Source organism: Thamnophis sirtalis, unplaced genomic scaffold, assembly GCF_051295495.1.
Source record: "Thamnophis sirtalis isolate CommonGarterSnake01/CBP01778 unplaced genomic scaffold, rThaSir2_p1.2 scaffold_1, whole genome shotgun sequence".
Classification (NCBI taxonomy): Eukaryota; Metazoa; Chordata; class Lepidosauria; order Squamata; family Natricidae; genus Thamnophis; species Thamnophis sirtalis.
Genome location: NW_028261381.1, coordinates 118,635,283 through 118,657,925, shown reverse-complemented (window position 1 = coordinate 118,657,925; position 22,643 = coordinate 118,635,283). Strand labels below are relative to the sequence as shown.

The 22,643-nt window shown below is 39.1% G+C and overlaps 1 protein-coding gene across 1 annotated transcript in view; it reads right to left on the bottom strand.

Annotated features, from left to right (window-relative positions):
* Positions 1 to 550: 550 nt before the first annotated feature.
* The window catches only part of DPH6 (diphthamine biosynthesis 6), a 218,798-nt gene continuing 196,705 nt past the window's right edge, over positions 551 to 22,643 (bottom strand). The window contains exon 15 of the mRNA XM_087723172.1: positions 551 to 935. Coding sequence (XP_087579298.1) covers positions 817 to 935 — 119 coding nt within the window. The 3' untranslated portion in view covers positions 551 to 816. The remainder of the gene's footprint in view (positions 936 to 22,643) is intronic.

The following is a 22,643-nucleotide window of genomic DNA, read 5'->3' as shown; positions in this document are numbered from 1 at the left end:
AAATTGGCAAACATTTGCAGGAGTTGGTTAAAACAAGTGAAAGAGGATTTTAAAAAAACAACAATGTACATAAAATCCTGCTCAGGATAATTCACTGCAAATTCCACAAGAAAATGATTGCTTCAGCAACAACTCATTTATATTTGATTCATTAAATGTAAGGTTAACTTCATTTTAAGAAAACATTGTGTACATTTCGATAGAAGTTAAAAATATTTTAAGGTACCATACATATTGGAAATATATTGAATGTTTGCTCTAAATCAGTGGTTCTCAACCTGTGGGTCGGGACTCCTTTGGGGGTCGAATGACCCTTTCATAGGGGTCGCCTAAGACCATAGGAAAACACATATTTTCGATGGTCTTAGGAACTGAGACAGCAATTTTATGGTTGGGGGGTCACCACAACATGAGGAACTGTATTAAAGGGTTGCGGAATTGGGAAGGTTGAGAACCACTGCTCTAAATTATTGCAATATACTGTATAAGTATAAAAAAGACATTTTAAAAACTTTATCTGATGAAATATCTGTAAAAACCACATCAAAACAATGAATCATAATTTTTATTTTAATATGAAAAATATGATTCTAGAGGATTCTGGAATTACAGGCAATATTTTTGAATTCTCTTTTAGAAGACAGCTAAAAAAATGTTGGCAAATATTTCTAAGTTTAAATGTACTTATTAATATCAGATAATACACAGTGTAGTTAATAATAAACCCATTCACAACTCCGCTATTGATGTTTTCTTGTTCATAACGGACATTTTCTTGTTCATGATGGAATATATGTTAAAAAGTGAGATCCTAAGTTACTGGCTGAGCCAACATGCTATGTGAATAATTTTGGTTCCAGGCAAGTCCACTACAGGTACCATAATTAAAGCTGGTGCTTTTTGGCCCATTTGTTCTTCAAGGTGTCCTTGGAGTCCTAGAATATAAACAAGAGATGCAATGAGATGCAATTCAAGCTTTCAACATTTCATATATGAACAAATCATATTATATACACAACTTAATTTCAAGTATTAAACTGCAGCTCTATATATGAATACAACCCATCCAATCCAGGGAGATCTGATTCTGATTAAATAGGCATATGTCCAGGAAGTGGATAAGTTAACCCAGGTAATAAATGGTGCCTAGATAGATGTTTATGAAGATAAACTTAGTAGTTCATGATCAAGAGGGCAACTCATACTATTGGGACTACTGCCGAGACTTGGGCTGCTCAATTATGGGATTATTGCTACCAGTGACGTGCAGTGAAGTTTATGGCTGGTGAGACACTGACACAGTGGTGGGTTTCAATTTTTTTTAGACTTGTGGACTTCAACTCCCAGAATTCCACAGCCAGGCATGCTCAGTTCCGATTTAAAGCGACAGCATTTATTTCTCTCCTTTGCGAAAAAGTTTCCTTCATTCTTTTTCTTCTCCCTCCCCCTCCTTCCTCTCTCTCTCAAACAGACACACGCCTTTGATTGCAGGAAGAGCCACGTTGCCTTTTCAAGCTTGCAATCAGTGAAGTTGGGCTTATATAGTTTTATCCAGCTTTGTGTGTTTGTGTGTGTTTGAAAAAGCAACATGGCTCTGCCTGCAATCAAACTACACTTGGGCAGGGATCTACACTTGAGGATGAAGTTTGAATTCCTCCCCCTCCCTCCGACCCACACGTACCTTTTCCAGCTGTTTCAGAGAGGATTTCAACTCTGGTCTTGCCTGTCATCATGAAAAGAAAAAAAAATGTAAAAGGAAAAAGGCAAGAGCTGAGGTCAGGCTGAGCTAGTTGCTGCCAGAGTCACTGTGGATGACTCTGCTTAACTGTTTAAAAAAGCCTCTAAAAAGCGCCCTCTACAGGAAGAGGCAGGAGAATGACGTGCCTCACCTACGTCAGGAATTTTTAGGCTTTTAACCCTTGCTTAACTCTGCTCGAGTGATCATAAAACACCTAAAGTCAGACTAGATGCGGCACGTTGTTCTCTTGCCTCCTCCTGTAGAGGGCGCTTTTTTAGAGGCTTTTTTAAACAGTTAAGCAGAGTCATCCACGGTGACTCTGGCAGAAACTACCTCAGCCTGACCTCAGCTCTTGCCTTTTTCCTTTTACATTTTTTTTCTTTTCATGATGACAGTGGTGAGGCTCTGCCTCCCCTGACTGCACGTCCCTGATTGCTATGTATGAATATAAATGATTGGGGAGTAGTATTTCTCAGCTTCAACAACTTTAAAATGAGTGGACTTCAGCTTCCAGAATTTCTCAACTATTTGAAGTCCACACATCTTAAAGTTGCTGAGATTGAAACACCTGTCCTCGCTTCTGCCCTGGGATAGGAAGAATGCAAAGAAAGTAAATGTTATAATCCAAACTTTGTTTTTCCACAGATGTTTCAGATTGTCAGCTGTAGACATGGATGTTTGCAATATATGGACTTGATTATTAATTTGATTATTATAAAAATACCCCGATGAGTGCTTGGAGAATGGGATATATTTTTCAACAATTTCAATAAAATAAAATAAATTGCCACTAGAACTCAATTCATTTGTGCCATTAATGCAAAAAGCAAGAACATTTTGTACCATCAAATAATCTTTGACTCCTAGTGATCACATAGATTTTCTCCATAATGATCTGTCCCTAACCTAGTTTTAAAGTCTTCCAAGAGTGCATCATCATCATGCAACTGAGTTCATTCTTCTTGCTGCAGGTCATTATCTTCTTCATCTTTTTACTGATTTATTTATATTTATTGGCTGCCCAACTCCAGAAGACTGGAGTTGACTTCGAATGGTGAGCTGATTTTCTGATCCTAATTATGTTTTTCTTATTTTCCTTCTTATATCCTGGTGCAGTAGAGTAGAGCTGTTGCTTATGAATACCGTCTTCCTTGTTTGTGTTGCTTATGAATACTACCTTGCTTATCAGGACTTAAATAATGTTTCAACCCCTGTTGCCTAGGTAATGGTTCCTGCATCTTTCTGTTAAGGGCATTTCCCGAGTATACATAATAAGTTCCAAAAGTGACACTATCCTTATACAGATGCTCCTTTGCCAATTCCTCTTCAGTGGGATTTGAATCATGTTGAACTATTCCTCACCACTGCAACCTGAAACTTCCTAATTATTGTTTTTTGCTGGCCATTATACCTCTTATTCTCCAGTTCTTTTCTACTATAGTATCTTGCACACACTATAGAACAGTGGTTGTAATGTTAAACAGTGATCTCATGGTTAGCTTTTTGGGGGTGGGAGAACTAAGACGTATTTTTATTTATTAGCTTAATGTTAACTTGTATGAAGGAGCAACAAAAGCTTCTCATAGATAGTATTTAAGAGAGAGGAAGGAAGGGAGGGAGGGAGGGAGGGAGAGAGAGAGAGAGAGAGAGAGAGAGAGAGAGAGAGAGAAAGAGAGAGAGAGAAAATTTCCTGTTTTTTCACAATGCTTTCAAGACAGGTCTACTTTGAAATAAATGCCACTGGATTCAGGAGGCAAAAGATTATTTTCTCCCATTATCTATAGGTTGTGAACAATTTGTGCAGCATTTTTACACTGATTTTAGCTTTGTAAAGAATAGAGCAGTCACATCATCATCCAATGTCTTCTCATGCGATGTCACAATGCTAGAAAGCTGTTAACGGATGGAAATGGTTGATATCAGAGGTGAATATTGACAAAGCTAGACCCAAGATCAATAATCACCATAAAGGTCAAAAGGACTTCATGTTCCATGTTCAAAGCAGCTACTCATTTTATGCATTCCATCAATATTCCCATTAACTAAGCAGTATTGGAACAATGAGATAACTGGGAATGTATCTGCACTTACAATTCTTATACATTTCTTAAATAATTATGAAGTAGAAAGGCCATCTTTAGCAAAAATTGCCCTCATTTTAGTGAAATCCCTTGTACTTCTATTTATCTGTATTTCATTGGATCTTGGCCATAACTGTCACTGGATGGGAGCTATTCACTAAAGTGTATTATAGACATCAATTTTTCTAAAAGACTGCTATTTTCCTCAAGTTATTTAACAAGATTTCTGAAACATATAATGAAGCAAATAACAAAATCACCACATAAAAATGACAACTCATCTTACTTTCTGAGACAACAGCTATCAAACAGAATGAAACATTCAAAATAAAATTTTGTGGTAGCAATGTCGCATTTACATTTTAAACTTTGAAATTGTCTGTTAAATCACAAAAGTACCTACACTGATTGCCCCGTTCTTGAAAGGAAAATCAATGAACATATTTCACTTGATCAGATTGTTTAACTGATGTCTGCAAAAGTTATATAAAGCCTATATATACATTTGAAATAATACTTGTAACTTGGATTTTAGATTTTGATAGTGGTTTGCTCTCCAAGCTTGCTTCAATTTAGTTTCTGAACGTTTTGTTACCAAAGGAGGTAACATCATCAGCAGGATTTTCTTGTCCTATTCTCTTTAGCTTATAAATGTTTTGTTTACCAGTTTAGTCAGTTAGTTGTGCAATTGGTTGTTCGTTTGGAGCTATATTTAAATTCTGAGCGTCTGATTGGTTTTCTTAGTGCTTGATTGTTCGAATGGTCTGGTTTCTTAAATAAGCCTAAACATACTTTAGAAATACAGCTTTTATTTTGGAGATGGAGCAGACACTAACAGCAGCAGCAACAAGATTTTTATCCCACCTTTTAAAATATTATATACATATATACATATATACATATATACTAGTCTCCCTTTATTTATTTATCAGCACAAACACAACATATACATATATACATACATACATACATCCCTCCTCCCCTACATCAAAGACACCACAGATAAAATCAGCAAAATTCTCCACAAACACAATATCAAGACAGCCTTCAATACTGACCAAAAAATAGCCAACATCTTAAGAAACCCCAAAGACAAAATCCAGCTAGAAAACCAAGGAGTCTACGAAATACCATTCAAAATCTGCCCTGAAACATACATAGGACAAATGAACAGGAGAATAAATGCACGCATCGCAGAACACAAGAACGCAGTAAGAAAAAAAGAAAAAACTTCCTCCCTTTTCCAGCATCTTAAAGCTACAGGACATGAAATTAATTTTGAAGGAACCAGGTTAATCTCCAAAACAGAACACTTCAACAAGATAATAATTATGGAAGCTATCGAAATAGAGAAACACCCCCATAACATGAAAAAACGGGATGATACCTCCCATCTACCAGACATCTGGAAACCAGCCTAGTCAACAAATGAGCCCCACCCACCATCCAGGCCATTACAACATGAAACAACAATGGACACACAGCCAGCACCAATCAACAAATCATGATACAACCATACAACCAATCATTCCACTTACTGAAACAAAGCCAGCATTCAACACATCCCCACCAAGATTTATAGAAAGACAGCAACTCCGACCATGCTTTAAGCCCAAAATCCAGCCGGAAGATGGCGAGTGAGACCTCGCCGAAACGTTGCCAAGACAATCTCAATCTTGCATGGGAAAAGACCCGAATACAACAAGACCAGCTCGCACAGGCACGAGGCCGAAGATACCAGCCTGAAGATGACGAGTGGGACCTCGTCGAAACGTCGGCAAGATGCTCTCAATCTCACACGGGAAAAGACCCGAATACACCAAAATCTGCATACCTATACCCATGAAAATCTATGAATATATATATGCTGTTCTTATATAACATATATATATATATATGTATGTATGTATGTATGTATGTATGTATGTATGTGCTTTTTTTTTTTTTTTTTTTTATTAAGGATTTATATGCCGCCCTTTTCCCTGAGGGGACTCAGGGCGGCTTACAACAATGAAGGGAAGGGAGTGCAAGACAAGACTTGAGGAAGAAAAAAAAAAAGAATCGTGATTAAAAGAAATTAAACCATAAAAATACAACATTCACTCAACATTCGGGCGGGGTGAGAAGTAATCCTATCCCCAGGCCTGACGGGATAGCCAGATCTTGAGGGCTGTGCGGAAGGCCTGGACTGTGGTGAGGGTACGGATCTCCACGGGGAGATTGTTCCATAATGTCGGAGCTGCAACAGAGAAGGCTCTCCTCCGCGTAGTCGCCAGTCGGCACTGACTGGCGGATGGAATTCGGAGGAGGCCTACTCTGTGCGATCTGATGGGACGCAGGGAGGTGATTGGCAGGAGGCGGTCTCTCAAATAGTCAGATCCACTACCATGGAGCGCTTTATAGGTAGTAAGTAAGACCTTGAAGTGCATCCGACGATCCACAGGTAGCCAGCGCAGCTCACGGAGGATTGGTGTAATATGGGCGAACCGTGGTGCGCCCATAATCACTCGCGCGGCCGCGTTCTGGACTAGCTGAAGTCGCCGGATGCTCTTCAAGGGCAGCCCCATGTAGAGCACATGGGGCTGTGCAGCAAACATATCTAACACTGTTGCTTATTTTCTCCATGACAACAACCTGAGGACTAGTTGCAATACTAACCTCTTAGCTGAGAAAAAAAAGATATTAGTTTCAGCAAGAGAACACAATTGTTTCTAGAATACGGGTTTTTTTTTTTGTATCCTTATGTTCCTTTTTCTGATATTTCCTCTGCATTTAAGCCAAATATACTGTAATATCATTTAACACATGTCTTTAAATCCCACAGCTAATAAAGCTCCATTGCTGCATGTGCTATAAAGATGCTTCACAGCGGATCAAGTTCCTAACAGTCAACTAAGAGTTCCAGTCCCAAAAGAGGTGCCCCTGGTGTGCTGAGCACTTAACCCTTTGACCAGTACCAACATGACTATTCACAAATTATCGATGTTTCTAAATCCCTGGCAGATTGCAGACAGGACTTGTCTCCCTTGAAGCCCAAGCATATGGTCTCTAATGGGACGGATTAAAGGGGGAGAAAAAAACCCACAACCAAGCATACATTCAGCCTTTGCCACATGAATGCAAAGCCACAGAAATAGGAGAAGGTGATTCAACTGGACTGAACACTGCTAAATGCATGATTAGCCCCTTGTTATGGATCATTTCCATTGATCTATATCTGGTTTTGCAGTACAGTTTAATTAAAGCTGTCTGGAACAAGCCTGTACCCTAAATAATCCGCTATGCAGTGAAAATGTGAAACCTGAGGAAGGCTTGGGACCCTTTAAAGAAAAACGAAAACAAAGTGCCTAATTGACAGTGTTTAATAACAATAGCAGAAAAGAAAGTATATTATGGAAAATTATCTATTCTTTTAACAGTCTGTCAGGATCGTGAAACCCTAACTCTTATCCCCATCTCAGCTCACTTGTCTGAAATTTGTTTGGAAGTTGAGTTATTTAAGGAACCCTAAAAATTTATCTCTATATTAACTATTTCAGAGTAAAAAAAGTTTTTAATGCTACAATCCTGTTAATAGCTGCTCAGAAACATGTAGATTTGCATTCAAACTTTCTTTCAGATTTGAGGGCGTTTACAGCTCAAAAGCTGCTCAGCTCTATGGCATGGGCCAAGATTCAATTCCCCCCCCCCTCACATCATTCCTTTATTTTTATTCCTTTAATTTGGTGACCCTCTCCATATCCCAGGCTGCTTTTAATTGTCAAGAAATTTTTAGGAGGCTGCTGAAAAAAACAGGACACAGGAAAATTCTGTTCTCTGCACATGAACCATTTCATTCGCATCAGAGAGGTTGTGAGTTGAGATGGATGGCCTCTAAATTGGATGAACAAACTAAATTGGAATCTACATCTCTATCTACCCTTATGACTACCAATTAGAAAAGAAAAGAAATTGATGATACTTCGTAGTTGTTCCAGCTGAACTGTAGTTAGAATTCTACCATATTGTGTATATTGCCCTCATTTCACTTTACTTGAAAATGCGTTAAGAGGATTTGCATCAGGGGTGGGCTGCTGGGGTTCGCAAGGGTTTGGGAGAACTTCTAGTTAAGATTCTGTGCAGTTCAGAGAACCCCCAAATCCTACTCCTGGCTGGTCCTGCCCCTCCCTCCCAGGATTCCCCACGTGGACCGTTTTGGATGCAGGTAAGTGCAAAGCGTGCACGGAGGTTCGAGGATTTTGAAAAGCAGGCTGATCAGAAGTTTGGGAAGGCCGGAAACGGGTCCATTTCTGGCCTCCAGAGCCTGGGGAGGTTGTTTTCACCCTCCCGGAGTCTCGATGAAAGCCTCCAGAGCCCAGGGAGGTTAAAAACGCCCTCCTGCCATGGTGTAGGAGGATGACTAGGCCGTGCCCATCATGACCACACCCACCCAGCAACCGGACAGAGGACCCCTTGATAAAATTTTTGAAGCCAACCCTTGATTTGCATTCTAAAAATGAGATATCAATGACAAACTGTGATAAAATAGATTGACTCTAAGTAAAATGTTTTAGAAGTGGTCCTTTCAGTTAGTAGTATATTATTGTACTATGATGCTCAAGAAGTCCTAGAAATGGTCCCCCATGGGAGTGAAACTGGTCAGCTTTGAACTGTTGCATATAAAAGACAGCATAATGGAAAAAGAGAGAGAGAACAGGGTTCTTTCCAATTGGTGTTATCACAGGACACATCTGTTTAGCTTCTTCTCAGAGATTAATCAGGTAGTATAGTAAGTGCCTAAATTTTGCTATGATGGTCAGGTCCCAGGATAACATTTCAGGAGAAATGTTGTAAAAAGCACCTGTATGTCATCAGGAAAGAGTCCTCTGGTTTATCAGTTTGCAAAAAGTTAGAAAAAGAGAAAATAAGCACTTCAAACTGATGTATTCTATGGATGTATTGGCAGCATGTTGGGAAAATAATTCAGTTCCTTGAACTGTTGTAGTCTACCTCTTTTTTTGTTAATCTTGTACTATAAGAGATTATAAGTATTGTGGTTGGCAAAAGTTATTTTCAGCTTGAGACAAAAGTAACAGCTTGACATCTGCCTCTATGTGGTGAAGAATGGGTGCATCTGTGCTACACAAGTGTTTGTGGTTTTGCCCTGTTACAACTGTATGTATGGCTGCGCTGGGAAGTACAAGGTGAGTTATATGGTCTCCAGGAAGAAGGAGGGGCTTAGAATGAAGAAGTCGGCAACACAGGGGAGGAAAATCAACCGAGGAACCCTACTGTATTCTTCTGCATGTGGATTCTATTACAAGACTGAAGAAAGACAAACTCTTTGATTGCCTAGACTTACATTTAGCCACCGATTTTCATATTTTAAATACATTTTTAAATGTTAAATAAAATATATTGTTTGACCTAGAAATGAAAAGCCTTAGAAAAGAGCTTGGAAAGCACAACAGAAGACAAGAAGGAGACTCAGAATTTGAAGGAACAAGGAATTAGGATAAGAGAAGATTATGATCAGAAAAGGATTAGACCTGACTCTTCTACCATTATCAACTGGTACTACAACTAAAATCTTCAGAAAAGTGTTTCTACCTTATGGGCTTATCTTCCTCATCTGCCAGAAAGAGATTTATCCTGCCGATTTCCCCAGACTACAGAGCATTATCCCTTCAGGAGTTACATCTCCCACAATTCTTTCCTTAGTTTTAAAAATCAATACAAATACTTTAATTGTTGACTTTAATATTAAATTTAACGTATGTTTTCACCTTATGATATTCTATATTTCAGTCATTGTTATCTTACATGTCTATGAAAGTATCTTCTCCCTTCTTTTAAAAGGCATATGGATTGCAATGCCTGATTATTGGGGTTTATATGTTTTATGGTTATATTTTCTCATTTTTGCATTATCTTATTAGTTGGAAATTGCCAAGAGTCTAATGCAATTGGTATAAATGAATGAATGAATAAGACATAAGAGACATCAATCATTAACTTTTTTCTGGAAATAAAGATAGCAGCTTCCTACTTTTTACTAGGAAAGTAGGATTTTTCTGCCTGTCTTCTGTAAAAACAGTAATTCTTTTTGAATTTTTTTTCCAGATTTCTTCAAAATGTTTTGGAATCTTGGTGAATAACTTAATACAACTATTTTTATCACACAAATAAAAGCCTATGCAAACGTGCAGGAATTATTTACAACCAGCCAGCAAGGTCTAGCCCCAAAAAAACAACATACATAGGCTAGCTAAATTATGCCAATTAAAACAGTGCCTATATGCTGGCTAACGTGAAAAAAGATACAAACAGAGCTGCCCAAAATGCAGCCAATTCTAATTACTCATGCAGCAAAGTCGAATGGTGCTAAGTTACAGAAAAATGTCTTTCATTTTTGTATTCAGTGTGAAGGACTATAAGATGATTCCCGCCCGACCCCGTTAGCATTGGCATCGTTTCAAAAACCAGAGCTGTACTGCCAAAAACGTGGGGGCCAGGCCACTGAGAAATGATCTTTGACTGTTCCATTCTGGGGGCAACAAAGACATTCAATCATTTTATCACCTTATTATAAACATTACAAGCTTGACATCAAGGTGCTGTTGGCATCTGAGCTATAATGATGGTGAATAGAAATATCCTGGGGAGGGGGAGTATTGTTTTCCCCCTGGTTACCAATCACCTAATTCTAATGGAGAGATGCCCCCAGGGAAGGACCTGCGAAGCTGATCTTAACTGGCAGGCAAGTTTCTATGGGACGAGAAAAGGAGGCAAAGGGCAGCTCAAAAAGCAAAGAGGAAACCAATGCATATGGCACGATGCTTTCTGAGAAGCAGGCCATTTATTCAGGAAGTAAAAATCTCTTGAATTTCTCTTAAAGCAAAATATATAGTTAATTATTAATATTTTTTTTCAAGACCTGAAAAAAAAAAGGTAAAGGCACATATGTTATTTTTAGAGTTGGTTCAATTATGGGCCTGTCAGCATTGGCAGTATATCCCTTCATCAGACCACCAAGCTAACATGTTTTTTTTTCCTACAGAAAGTGTGCTTAATGACCAGTTTAACAAAAGATATTTCACTGTGGGCGTTAATTAGAGCTTTGTGGACTCTATAGGATTTGTGCGCACTAAACCCTGTAATTCAAGAAAAAGGAGTGGGAACATACCAGCCCTTCTTTTAACAATGACTTGGTTCTGACTAAATCAGAAACAACTCAGGAAGAATTCAGGAACTCATTAATTCATTTTGGACACACTGACTTGTAATTGTCTTGAATCCACAATTTTTAAATTTATTTATCAAACCTCTCACCGAGGCATCTCTAAGCGGCTTACAGTCATATAATTAAAATATGGTACAAAACCTATAAAACAATAAATAAAACCATGCATTTAAATTTCAGTTCAAATTCAATGAACCAAGATTGGAGTAAGGAAACAAAGTGCACATGGGGAAGAGGTGCACGGGTGTGTGTCTGTCTAATCCAGTGATTCTTAACCTTGGCAATTTGACGATACGTGGACTTCAACTCTGCTGGCTGGGGAATTCTGGAAGTTGCAGTCCACACTTCATCAAGCTGCCAAGGTTGAGAAACACTGGTCTAATCCATTAACCACCTCCAAGATGCAACTTTCCCATTAGGGTCTCATGTCAGTTGGTAGAGGCAGGCCTTCAAGGCAGTGATGAAATTCAAATTTTTTTGCTACCAGTTCTGTGGGCATGGCTTTGTGGGTGTGGCAGGGGAAGGATACTACAAAATCTCCATTCCCACCCCACTCTGGGGCCAAACAGAGGTGGCATTTGCCAGTTCTCTGATCTATTCAAAATTTCTGCTACCGATTCTCCAGAAACTTTCAGAACCTGCTGGATTTCACCCCTGCTTCAAGGCCTTTCAGAAAGCCAAAAAGATGTGTGGCAGATCTCACCTTTGGGAGGGCAGAATGTTCCAGAGAGCAGGTGCCATGGAGAAAAAGTTCTTGTGGAACCCACCAACTGAAACTCCTTGACTGACAGAGTCCATAGAATGCTTCTTCTGTGGTACAGGTGGGCAGACACAAAAGGTTTTAAAGGGGATAACTAACACCTTGAATTGGACCCAGAACATAGATTATACTGCAATTTTCTCAAACATTACATGATCTATCATATCCTGGTATGCATACATTGTCAAAAATATCCCTTTGGCTTGATTTATGCTTGGAATTAATTATGCAATGCTGTAATGCAGAAGTGCTGATTTCCCCCCTCCAATAAACTTTTTATAACTCAAACTATAATTGTGCATCTTGAGTCACACAGGTGGAGAACCCACAAATCATTGCTGTGACACCGAAGGCTGCTTTTCAAAAACAACTTGACTTTCTTGGCTTTTTTTTCCCCTTGACAACATTTTGCTCCTCATCCATGTTCTGAAGATGCTTCTTGGATGAGAAGCGAAATGTTTTCAAGGAAAATAAACCTAAGAAAGTCCAGCTGCCTTTTGGAAAAGCACCTTTGAGACAACCATGACCTGGATGACTGAAAATCTCCCTAGACATTGCTGTGACAGATGTGTAACAGTTGATAACCATATATAATCCCAAACCTGTCTAGCACTGAGATCACCTAAGCACAATTTGCAAAATCTGAAAGGTGAGAAGTAAAGCCTTTAGATGAGAGAGGGAAACTTTGCTAGAGCAATGTTTAGAAAGCTCCTTTTCTGCCCCCTATAAATCACTGTTTTTATTCCAAGGTAAGGCCATCAATCTGGTGCCCCTCCTAAATCAGTATTCACTTTCTTCCTCCACCCTCGCCCCCCGAAGTAGCTGCCATGAGACATGCTGAAGCAAATATGTCCTTTAACGGATACACATGGTCTCTGCTGTAACAGTGCCTATTAGATGATATAATATCCCAGGATGGTTTTAAAACAAGTAATAAATTTAACATTTGCTAGGTTTCATTATACTCTTGGCCAGGTAGTTTCAAAGCTGAAAATTCCTAGCATACAGGTAGCTATATACAAGCAGCCCACTTTAACAGAGACTGTGTTAACAAGAATAACTTAAGGCTATAGCACAGCATGCCAATAACACTCCTCCTCCCCATATATATGGGGACCGTATTGGTTGGAAACATGCTGAAGAGGCATTCATCCTGCAGTGGCTAGACAATGGCTGAAATGATGATGACAACGACAAGGTCCACTTCTGCTTTCCTTTAGCAAGTGATGGTTTTTCTTCCAGATGTTTGGATCCAATTGAGCAGAACACCTTTTTAGTTGTTTTAATTAATGCTTTGTTCATTTCACAATTGTATGTACTGGGTTATTTTTAATTATGTATTGCTATCTTCATGTTATTTGACCAACAACATTACGTTCTAAATTTAATGAGGACCCAGATTGTTGGGGGCAATATACTGACTGTAAACCGCTTAGAGAATGCTGTAAAGCACTGTGAAGCGGTATATAAGTCTAAGTGCTATTGCTAATACAGGGGGAAAAAATCCTTACCTAATACAGGTAGTGCTCAACTTTCAATGTTTCATTTAGTGGCCGTTCAAAGTTACAATGGCACTGGAAAAAGTGGCTTATGACTGTTTTTCAGTTATGACTTTTGCAGCATTCACACAGTCATGTGATCAAAATTCAGATGCTTGACTCCTGATTCATATTTATGACAGTTGCTATATCCCAAGGTCACATGATCACCTTTTGTGACCTTCTGACAAACAAAGTCAATGGGGAAGCCAGATTCACTTAACAACTAGGTTACTAACTTATCAACTGCAATGATTCACTTAACACCTGTGGCAAGAAAGGTCATAAAATGGGGCAAAACTCAGTTAACAAATGTTTCACTTAACAACATAAATAATAAAATATAATAGCAGAGTTGGAAGGGACCTTGGAGGTCTTCTAGTCCAACCCCCTGCCTAGGCAAGAAACCCTATACCATTCTAGACAGATGGCTATTCAACATCTTCTTAAAGATTTCCAGTGTTGGGGCTTTCACAACTTCTGGAGGCAAGCTGTTCCACTGATTAATTGTTCTAACTGTCAGGAAATTTCTCCTAAGTTGCTTCTCTCCTTGATTAGTTTCCACCCATTGCCTCAGGTGCTTTGGAGAACAGTTTGACTCCCTCTTCTTTCTGACAACTCCTGAGATACTGGAACACTGCTATCATGTCTCCCCTAATCCTTCTTTTCATTAAACTAGACATACCCAGTTCCTGCAACTGTTCTTCATGTTTTAACCTCCAGTCCCCTAGTCATCTTGTTGCTCTTCTCTGCACTCTTTCTAGGGTCTTTTTTTACCTCGTGACGACCAAAACTGAATGCAGTATTCCAAGTGTGGCCTTACCAAGGCATTATAAAGTGGTATTAACACTTCACGTGATCTTGATTCTATCCCTCTGTTTATGCAGCCTAGAACTGTGTTGGCTTTTTTGGCAGCTGCTGCACACTGCTGGCTCATATTTAAATGGTTGTTCACTAGGATTCCAAGATCCCTCTCACAGTTACTACTATTGAACAAGGTACCACCTATACTGTACCTTGCTTACTGTAAATTTTGGGCCCGATTGTGGTCATAAGTTGAGGACTACCTGTACATGGAAATTATCATAGTGAACATCTAGTCCTTGACTTACGACCAGAATTTCCATTGCTAAGTAAGGTAAGCATTAAATGAATTGTGCCTGACTCTAGGATCTTTTTTTGCCACGGTCGTTAAGTAAATCACTGCAGTTAAGTGAATCATGCAGCTGCTAAGGAAATCTGGCTTCCACCATTGACTTTGCTTGTTGCAAAGCATTTGGGAAGGTTGCAAATGGTGATCACATGACCCTGGGGCCCTACAACCGTCGTAAATACATGCCAGTTGCCAAGCGCTCAAATTTTGATCACGTGACAGTGCAATGGCTGTAAGTGCAAGGGACCACTTGTAAGACACTTTCTAATGTAACTTAATGTAAGTTTGTGCTTGAAGCTGTGCTTGAAGCTTAAAGTTGCCAATATTGAAAAACACTCTCCTGACCTATAAGTCTGGAATTCTTTGGTGGCTTCTCTTCTTTAGGTAGGTGCTAACCAGGCTCAACCCTGATAGCCTCAATCAAAATTACCCCAATGCTCCTGCCTGCTGATATACATTTTTACAGCGTCAATACAATACAATATGAAAAATGTGAAAAAAATGCATGAAAACTTTTTAAAAATTCAAATAATTTAAAATACTTTTCTCAAATATGTGAATATATAAAAAAGTAAAGCACATGTAGGAAAGCAATCCTTGCCCAACACGTGGAAATTGTTATAGTGTATGTCTAAAACCTGCACTGAAATTCAGGGTTCATATTCAGTTCAATAATAAACTAACCAACTGGTCTTAAACAAGCTACTCTGTCTACTTCATTGTCCCAAGTGCATTACAGCATAATAATATTGGTCTATTTTCCAGAGTGGTTTGGATGATTACTGAGATAATATATGCAAAGTACTTTGAACATTCAAGATAATGTATGCAAAGTACTTTGAACACTCAAGAAAACACAATATAAATGCTCAGATTATTGTCTCATTCTTCTTATATGTGACCCATTTTCAGAAGGAAAAACAGAATTTTTGGCTCCAGGCCATTGAGGGCAACTGCAGATGACATTTGTTGCAGGGCTTTGGGTTTGTTTAAATACATAAAGGGTATCATTTGAGATGAGTGCTAGTTAAAAAGATTCCAAGATACACGGGGAACAATTTTGTACCATTTCTGCATTATGAAAAAAAAAAATGTGTTCTCCAAAATAAAAAAAATTCTCTGACACATAATGCATAATATGAGATTTAGCTAAAGCAAATATTAACTTCAGAAATATTTTTCTTAGGATATTAATAGTGGAAGCAATAAATTCCCTTTTACAACTTTTGTAATCCCAGTCTATTAATTCTTCAAGCAAATGGTATTTTTATAAAGTTTCATATCAAAGCCCATTTGAAGACACTACTCCAATATACATTTGATCTCACTCAAGTCTCTAGAATTACACTGTGAATGATAAAGAAGCATGGTGGGAAAGCTATTGGAATATGGAAAACTGATTAAATAGTGGTGCAAATTGTTGGAAAAAAAGGAATGATTTCGCATGCAGGATGGAAAATGGACTGATTATACATTGGGAATAACATTAGATGCATCCTTCTTCACCATGACTTTAAACCACATTCGGTGACAAAAGCAGCATTCACCACACTGGGCACAAGTATACGATTTGTTTATCCTGGATGATTTCTGTTGATTTAGGGTTGACGTCTCAGAACATTTTAATCAAAATGGAAAAGGGTCAAGAGATGGCTCTTGGTTTTGTTTGTGGAATACATAGCAACTGATTCTTAGGTCACTGGTTTAATCCCACAACTGGTTTGGCGATTATTAGAAATTGTTTTTGCTGTAAATGGTGACTTATGTAAAAAGAAAAAAAAATGGGAGAAGTTTCATTCCAGTCATTCATGAGAGATATGTTTTTTTTTAATTTGTGCTGATAAATAAATAAAGGGAGACTAGTATAGATCTATTTCAAGCTATTTAGCTCTCATCAGCTAGCCATAACCTTACTATACTAGTCTCCCTTTATTTATCAGCACAAATAAAAAAAAACAAAAAACACAAATATAACAAAGGCAACAGTAAAAAATATTGGTTTCTGTCGTGATGGACTCTTGTGACGAGCCGATTGACAGATGATGGAAGCAATTAGTTTCCTCCCATAATTGGGGCTTACCATGGGTTGTAAAAATCTTATATATATATATATATATATATATATATATATATGTATGTATGTATGTATGTATGTATGTATGTATGTATGTATGTATGTATGTATATGTATATGTATATGTATATGTATATATACATATACATATACATATACATATACATATACATATACATACATACATACATACATACATACATACATACATACATATATATATATATATATATATATATATATGTTATATTTATGCTGATAAATAAATAAAGGGAGACTAGTATAGATCTATTTCAAGCTATTTAGCTCTCATCAGCTAGCCATACCCAAGTTTGGGAATCGAACCTGTGCTCCATTGCCTCCCAGGCAGGGAGTTAACCATTTGAGCTACAGAGAACGACTCCTTATCAGCCAGCCAGGGTGGGAGGTATATACTTAAAGTCACAACCCCTGGTATGCCCAAGTATGGGAGGAAGGTCACACTTCCACTCTCTGTCATTAGGCTCGTCACAAGAGACCATCCAGACAGAAACCCAATATTTTTTACTGTTGCCTTTTTTGTTACATTTATGTAACAAAATGTAACAAAAAAGGCAACAGTAAAAAATATTGGGTTTCTGTTTGGATGGTCTCTTGTGACGAGCCTAATGACAGAGAGTGGAAGTGTGACCTTCCTCCCATACTTGGGCATACCAGGGGTTGTGACTTTAAGTATATACCTCCCACCCTGGCTGGCTGATAAGGAGTCGTTCTCTGTAGCTCAAATGGTTAACTCCCTACCTGGGAGGCAATGGAGCACAGGTTCGATTCCCAAACTTGGGTATGGCTAGCTGATGAGAGCTAAATAGCTTGAAATAGATCTATACTAGTCTCCCTTTATTTATTTATCAGCATAAATATAACAAATGTAACAAAAAAGGCAACAGTAAAAAATATTGGGTTTCTGTCTGGATGGTCTCTTGTGACGAGCCTAATGACAGAGAGTGGAAGTGTGACCTTTCTCCCATACTTGGGCATACCAGGGGTTGTGACTTTAAGTATGTATGTATGTATGTATGTATGTATGTATGTATGTATGTATGTATGTATGTATGTGTGTATATATATATATATATATATATATATATATATATATATATATATATATATATATATATATATATATATATATATATATATATATATATATATATATATATATATTGTACACAATTCCTAAACAATGTAGAAATAACAAAAAGTAAATGCATGATAAACTACATCATCCAAATATGCTCAGCAAATATGTTTATGGGTCAAATAGAAGACTACTAGGTAGAAGACACATCTTCTAATACAGCTACATCAACATCTGGGAAAGATTGTGGAAGAAATCAGATGCTTCTTAATTAAATAAGCACTTGTTTTTGGCAGAATATACCTGGAATGAAAAAAAAAGCAGCACAAGTTAGCCAAGAGCTATATGGCCTTCAAAGTGTCCAGGGAATTAATATTGATTTCTTAAGCCACATCTTTGTATGTTTCCAGGGACGACATGAAGGTGCAATGTGTGTAGAACATCAAATTTAAAATCTGTGGACTATAGGACTCCATCAGTGATAAACATCCAAATCTAAATCTCCTGGGAACACTTTTTTTAATGTTTCTTTAGCAGAGGAGGAGAGTAAGTGGCAGTCAAGCAAGCAATGTAGTAATACTTGTGAGACAGATTAGGGCAAATGATTAAACAAAGAAATGGAGGGACCTGCTTAATGTTGAGTCAGATTACTGACCCAGCTAACCATTACAGCTGATATTGACTGAAACGGCCCTCCAGAGTTTTGCTAGGCATTTCTCTTGCTCTGTCTGGAAATGCCAGCGGTTGTCTCCCTTCTCAGGTTATTTCTGCTCGTATTTCATGGTTTGGCATCTGTGACACATCTCGCAGAAGAATCAATAACTATTTAGCACGATACTATCAGCTTTTTGTTCACCGTGGGAAACAGCAGTTCAGATTCCTGAAGCTTTCAACCACATTTCTGGCAAAGGCTAAAAGTGAATGTTGGCTCTAGTCAATACTGGATTTATGAAACAAAAGATGCTGAGAATGGAAGCTAATATGACATTCTAATCACTTTTGGGAAGCATGCAGGCAAGTGATGAAGAGCTGACCTTTACCTTGGCAAGGAAGCTTTCACCATAAATAGAAGGGCCAAGATGCAAGTCACAGCAGAACAATATTTTGATTTATTCTAGTACCTATTTCAGGAGGAAACAACACCAACCATGACCCAATGATCAGAGAATCTAGCTTTAATAACCTGGCAACATTGCTGAAGGGAAATAAAGCATCCAATAAGAGATACCAGTTTCAAAATGAAGCAAAAGCTTTTTTTTTTTTTACCTCAGTCTATGATAATCACTAATATTTTAAGGCATAGGCACTAATTTGTCAATGAATATCATGAGAAAATTATGCTTCCAAGAATAAATCAAGGATGGCAGAAATGTACTGCAGGTTCTAAAATCTTTTCTAGGACGATCGTGAAATTCACTGGACCAATTAAAACAAAGGCTAATTTGTAAGTTAATTAAAACCTCATTTGGGGTGCCTCAAAGCTGCTAGTAATTCCTAGACCTTAGTGATATCAGCTTTCAAAACTGTAGCTATGAGAAGGGAAAAAATAATTATTTTCTGGAAATTAATATAACAAGGAAATTACTTGACATTTGCAAATACAATTAAGAGAAAATTCTCCTGATCCATCCTACAGGTGTCTAACCTGAGATCACATATACAATTTGGATTAAACCTATAAGTATGTTATATAAATGCCAAGTATAATTTAAAATAATTATCAAACCAAATCAATTTAAACATTTCCCAAATATGTTCATTTTGGCTTGCTATGTTCAAGAATTGGAGACAGAGATGAAGAAAACCATATGATTATAAAATGTAATGTTTAAACTGACTTTGTGAAAAACAAACCTCTCTGTTAATGTCTTATTTAAAGTTCAGTAACTAATTTAAGTAAGAGCTGAATTTCAAAGAGTTTTGAACTCTGTATCCTGATTTCAAATTATTACTTTCCTGCACTACAGACTCTATAGCAAAATATTAAAGCAGTGCACTTGTTATTGAAAATACAATGTTCAGTTATTTATTTTCCTATATTCCATTTCTCTCTTGGGAAATCTTCAAGTTTTAAATCCATTGATCCTTCACACTTTCAGTATCTGCCTTTACCTTGGTCTCTAAGACAGGTGTTGGTTTTTTTTGCCCATCGAATATTGAAGATTTGTTTGCAAATTAAAATTGTATTCAAGAGGCAACTGGATTTTCTGGTTTTTCTTTGAAGATGTTCAACTTCTTATCTAAGAGGCATCTTCAGCATCTTTAGAAGCGAAATGTCTTCAAAGAAAAACCAGAAAGTCCAGTTGCTTCTTGAAAAAACACCTTTAGGACAAGACCTGGGTGAGTGAGAATCTCCATAGACATTCAGAATGCAATCCACCTGCAATTGACTAACTCTTTACAAGACACCAAGGTTATCGTTCTGTGTATCTTTATGTGAAAATAAGATATTTTGAGCTGCCTTGCAGTTGCAGTGAAATCTTTAAAAAATAAGTTTCTTTGAAGAACCCATAGAAAGGTGTTAAATTTATGCCCCCACATGATCTGCCCCATCATTTAGGAAAGGCCACATAGTCTCCATTAGTTATCTGTTGAGAATCAGGTTCACACAGTCAAGAAGAGAGAGGCTAAATAACAGTAAAAGAACAGATTTCTTTGAAACTAAACTAAGGGGTGCAAATATGTTCCAATAAAACATTTTTATGTTCCAATAAAAAATGGTACACCATTCTATTTATATCTGAGAAACAAGGGCCTAATACAGCTGCTTCTTCAGGCCCTCCAGATGCCTAACATGTCTATCATAGTGATGCTGACTTTGAATGGTAATCAAAAACATCTCTATACCAATGCATCTGGAGAACACCTGGTTGGGGATTGTTATAGTAAAAAAGCATATTAAGTCACATTCTTGGTGGTAGATTCTGTTGGTGGTAGATTTGTGCTGAAGCTTGCCTTGTATCATCAAGAATAACTTTCCAAAGTTATTATTTTTTTGCTTCCAATCCCAAAAGAAATAAATGAATACAAAATAATTTTTATATTTTATATACAGTATTTAAAAAGCTCCTTTAATTTTTCTTGATTTTTAGTTTATTTTATTATGGGAGATATTGTTGTTGTTAGTTGTGAAGTCGTGTCTGACCCATCACGACCCCATGGACAATGTGCCTCCAGGCCTTCCTATCCTCTACCATCCTCTGGAGTCCATTTAAGCTCATGCCTACTGCTTCAGTGACTCCATCCAGCCACCTCACTCTTTGTCGTCTCCGTTTTCTTTTGCCCTCAATCTTTCCTAGCATTAGGCTCTTCTCCAGTTGGTCCTTCCTTCTCATTAGGTGGCCAAAGTACTTGAGTTTCATCTTCAGGATCTGGCCTTCTAAAGAGCAGTCAGGGTTGATCTCCTCTAGGACTGACCGGTTTGATCACCTTGCAGTCCAAGGGACTTTTTGAGGTCTGGAAGGAGGGACGCGACCACAGGTGCGTTTAAGTTTTAGGCCCGCGCCCCTGAAACGACTGAGGACCTTCCTGAGTATTTCGATGAGTTCTGAACGGCTGGAAGCAGCGATCAGAACATCATCAAAATACGGTACAACGCCCGGTAGCCCATGGAGCAGCCGCTCCATGAGGCTCTGGAAGATCCCCGGGGCCACGGAAACGCCGAATTGAAGGCGGCGACAACGAAAAGCCCCACGATGGGTGACGATGGTTTGGGCAGCCGCCGCATCGTCATCCACCGGGAGCTGTTTATAGGCCTGCGCCATATCCAGTTTGGCAAATGTGCAACCCTGCCCCAGGGAGTGGAGCAGGTGTTGCACTACAGGGACTGGATAGGGGTTTGCCTGAAGGGCCAAGTTGATCGTCGACTTGTAGTCGGCGCAGATCCTCACCGACCCGTCAGGCTTAATTGGGAGGACAATGGGTGTCTCCCAACGAGAATGGTCAACGGGCTCGATGACTCCCTGCGCCAACAGTTTATCCAGTTCGGCGTCAACCTTGGCCCTCAAGGCAAAAGGCACCCTGCGGGCTTTCAGCCTAATGGGAGCAACCTGGGGATCAAGACTTAAAGAGATGGGGGTGCCCTTATAACAACCCAGCTGGCCATCGAAGACGTCAGCAAATTCCTTTAATATGTCTTCGATGGAAGAGGGGACAACCCGGTGTACCCCCCCAATAGACAATCCCAGGGCTGGGAACCAATCCAGGCCCAAGAGGGCCGGTAGGTCGTCTCTAACGATGAGGATGGGCAGTTTCCCTTGGAATGGCCCATAGCGAACCAAGATGGGGAAGGAGCCTAAAGTGGGAATTAACCTCCCTTGATAATCCCTCAGGGAAACCTCAGACGGCAATAAGCGGCTCTGGGGAACTTTAGGACAGAGTCGAGAGAAAAGGGACCAGGGCAAGAGGGACCGGGAAGAGCCAGAGTCCACCTCCATCCGGCAAGGCTGACCTTCCAGCTGGACGGAGGCTGCGACCTTCCGGGCTCCCGCAGCGGCTTGGTTCGCTGCACAGTCAGAGGTAATAGGTTGACAGGTGGAATAACAGTCTTCCGCCCACCGTGCAGCTCTCGGCTGCTGGCGGCGCGGCTGCCCCTGGGATCGGCTTGAAGGTTGCAGGAACGACGGTGCCGGCAGTAGGGCCCTACAGACTTTTGCCAGGTGGCCTTCCCCCTTGCATCTGAGGCAGATAGCATTGCGGAAGGGGCAGGCCGGGCGGTTGTGACGGCCTCCGCACCCCCGGCAGGGCACCGTTGGAGCAGGTTGCGCCGCTGGCTGTGGTTTGGGCTTCCGTTTAGGCTGAGCCCTCATTTGTGCCACAACATCTTCCTCAGGGTCTTCAAAAGGCATCTCGTCCTCAACCATATGAGTTTGCGTTGAAAGTTCTGGAGGTGGCCGTTCAGGCGCAGCAAGCTGTAGCCGCTCAATATCGGCTGTGGACTGCTCCAAGAGCTCGGCTGCTC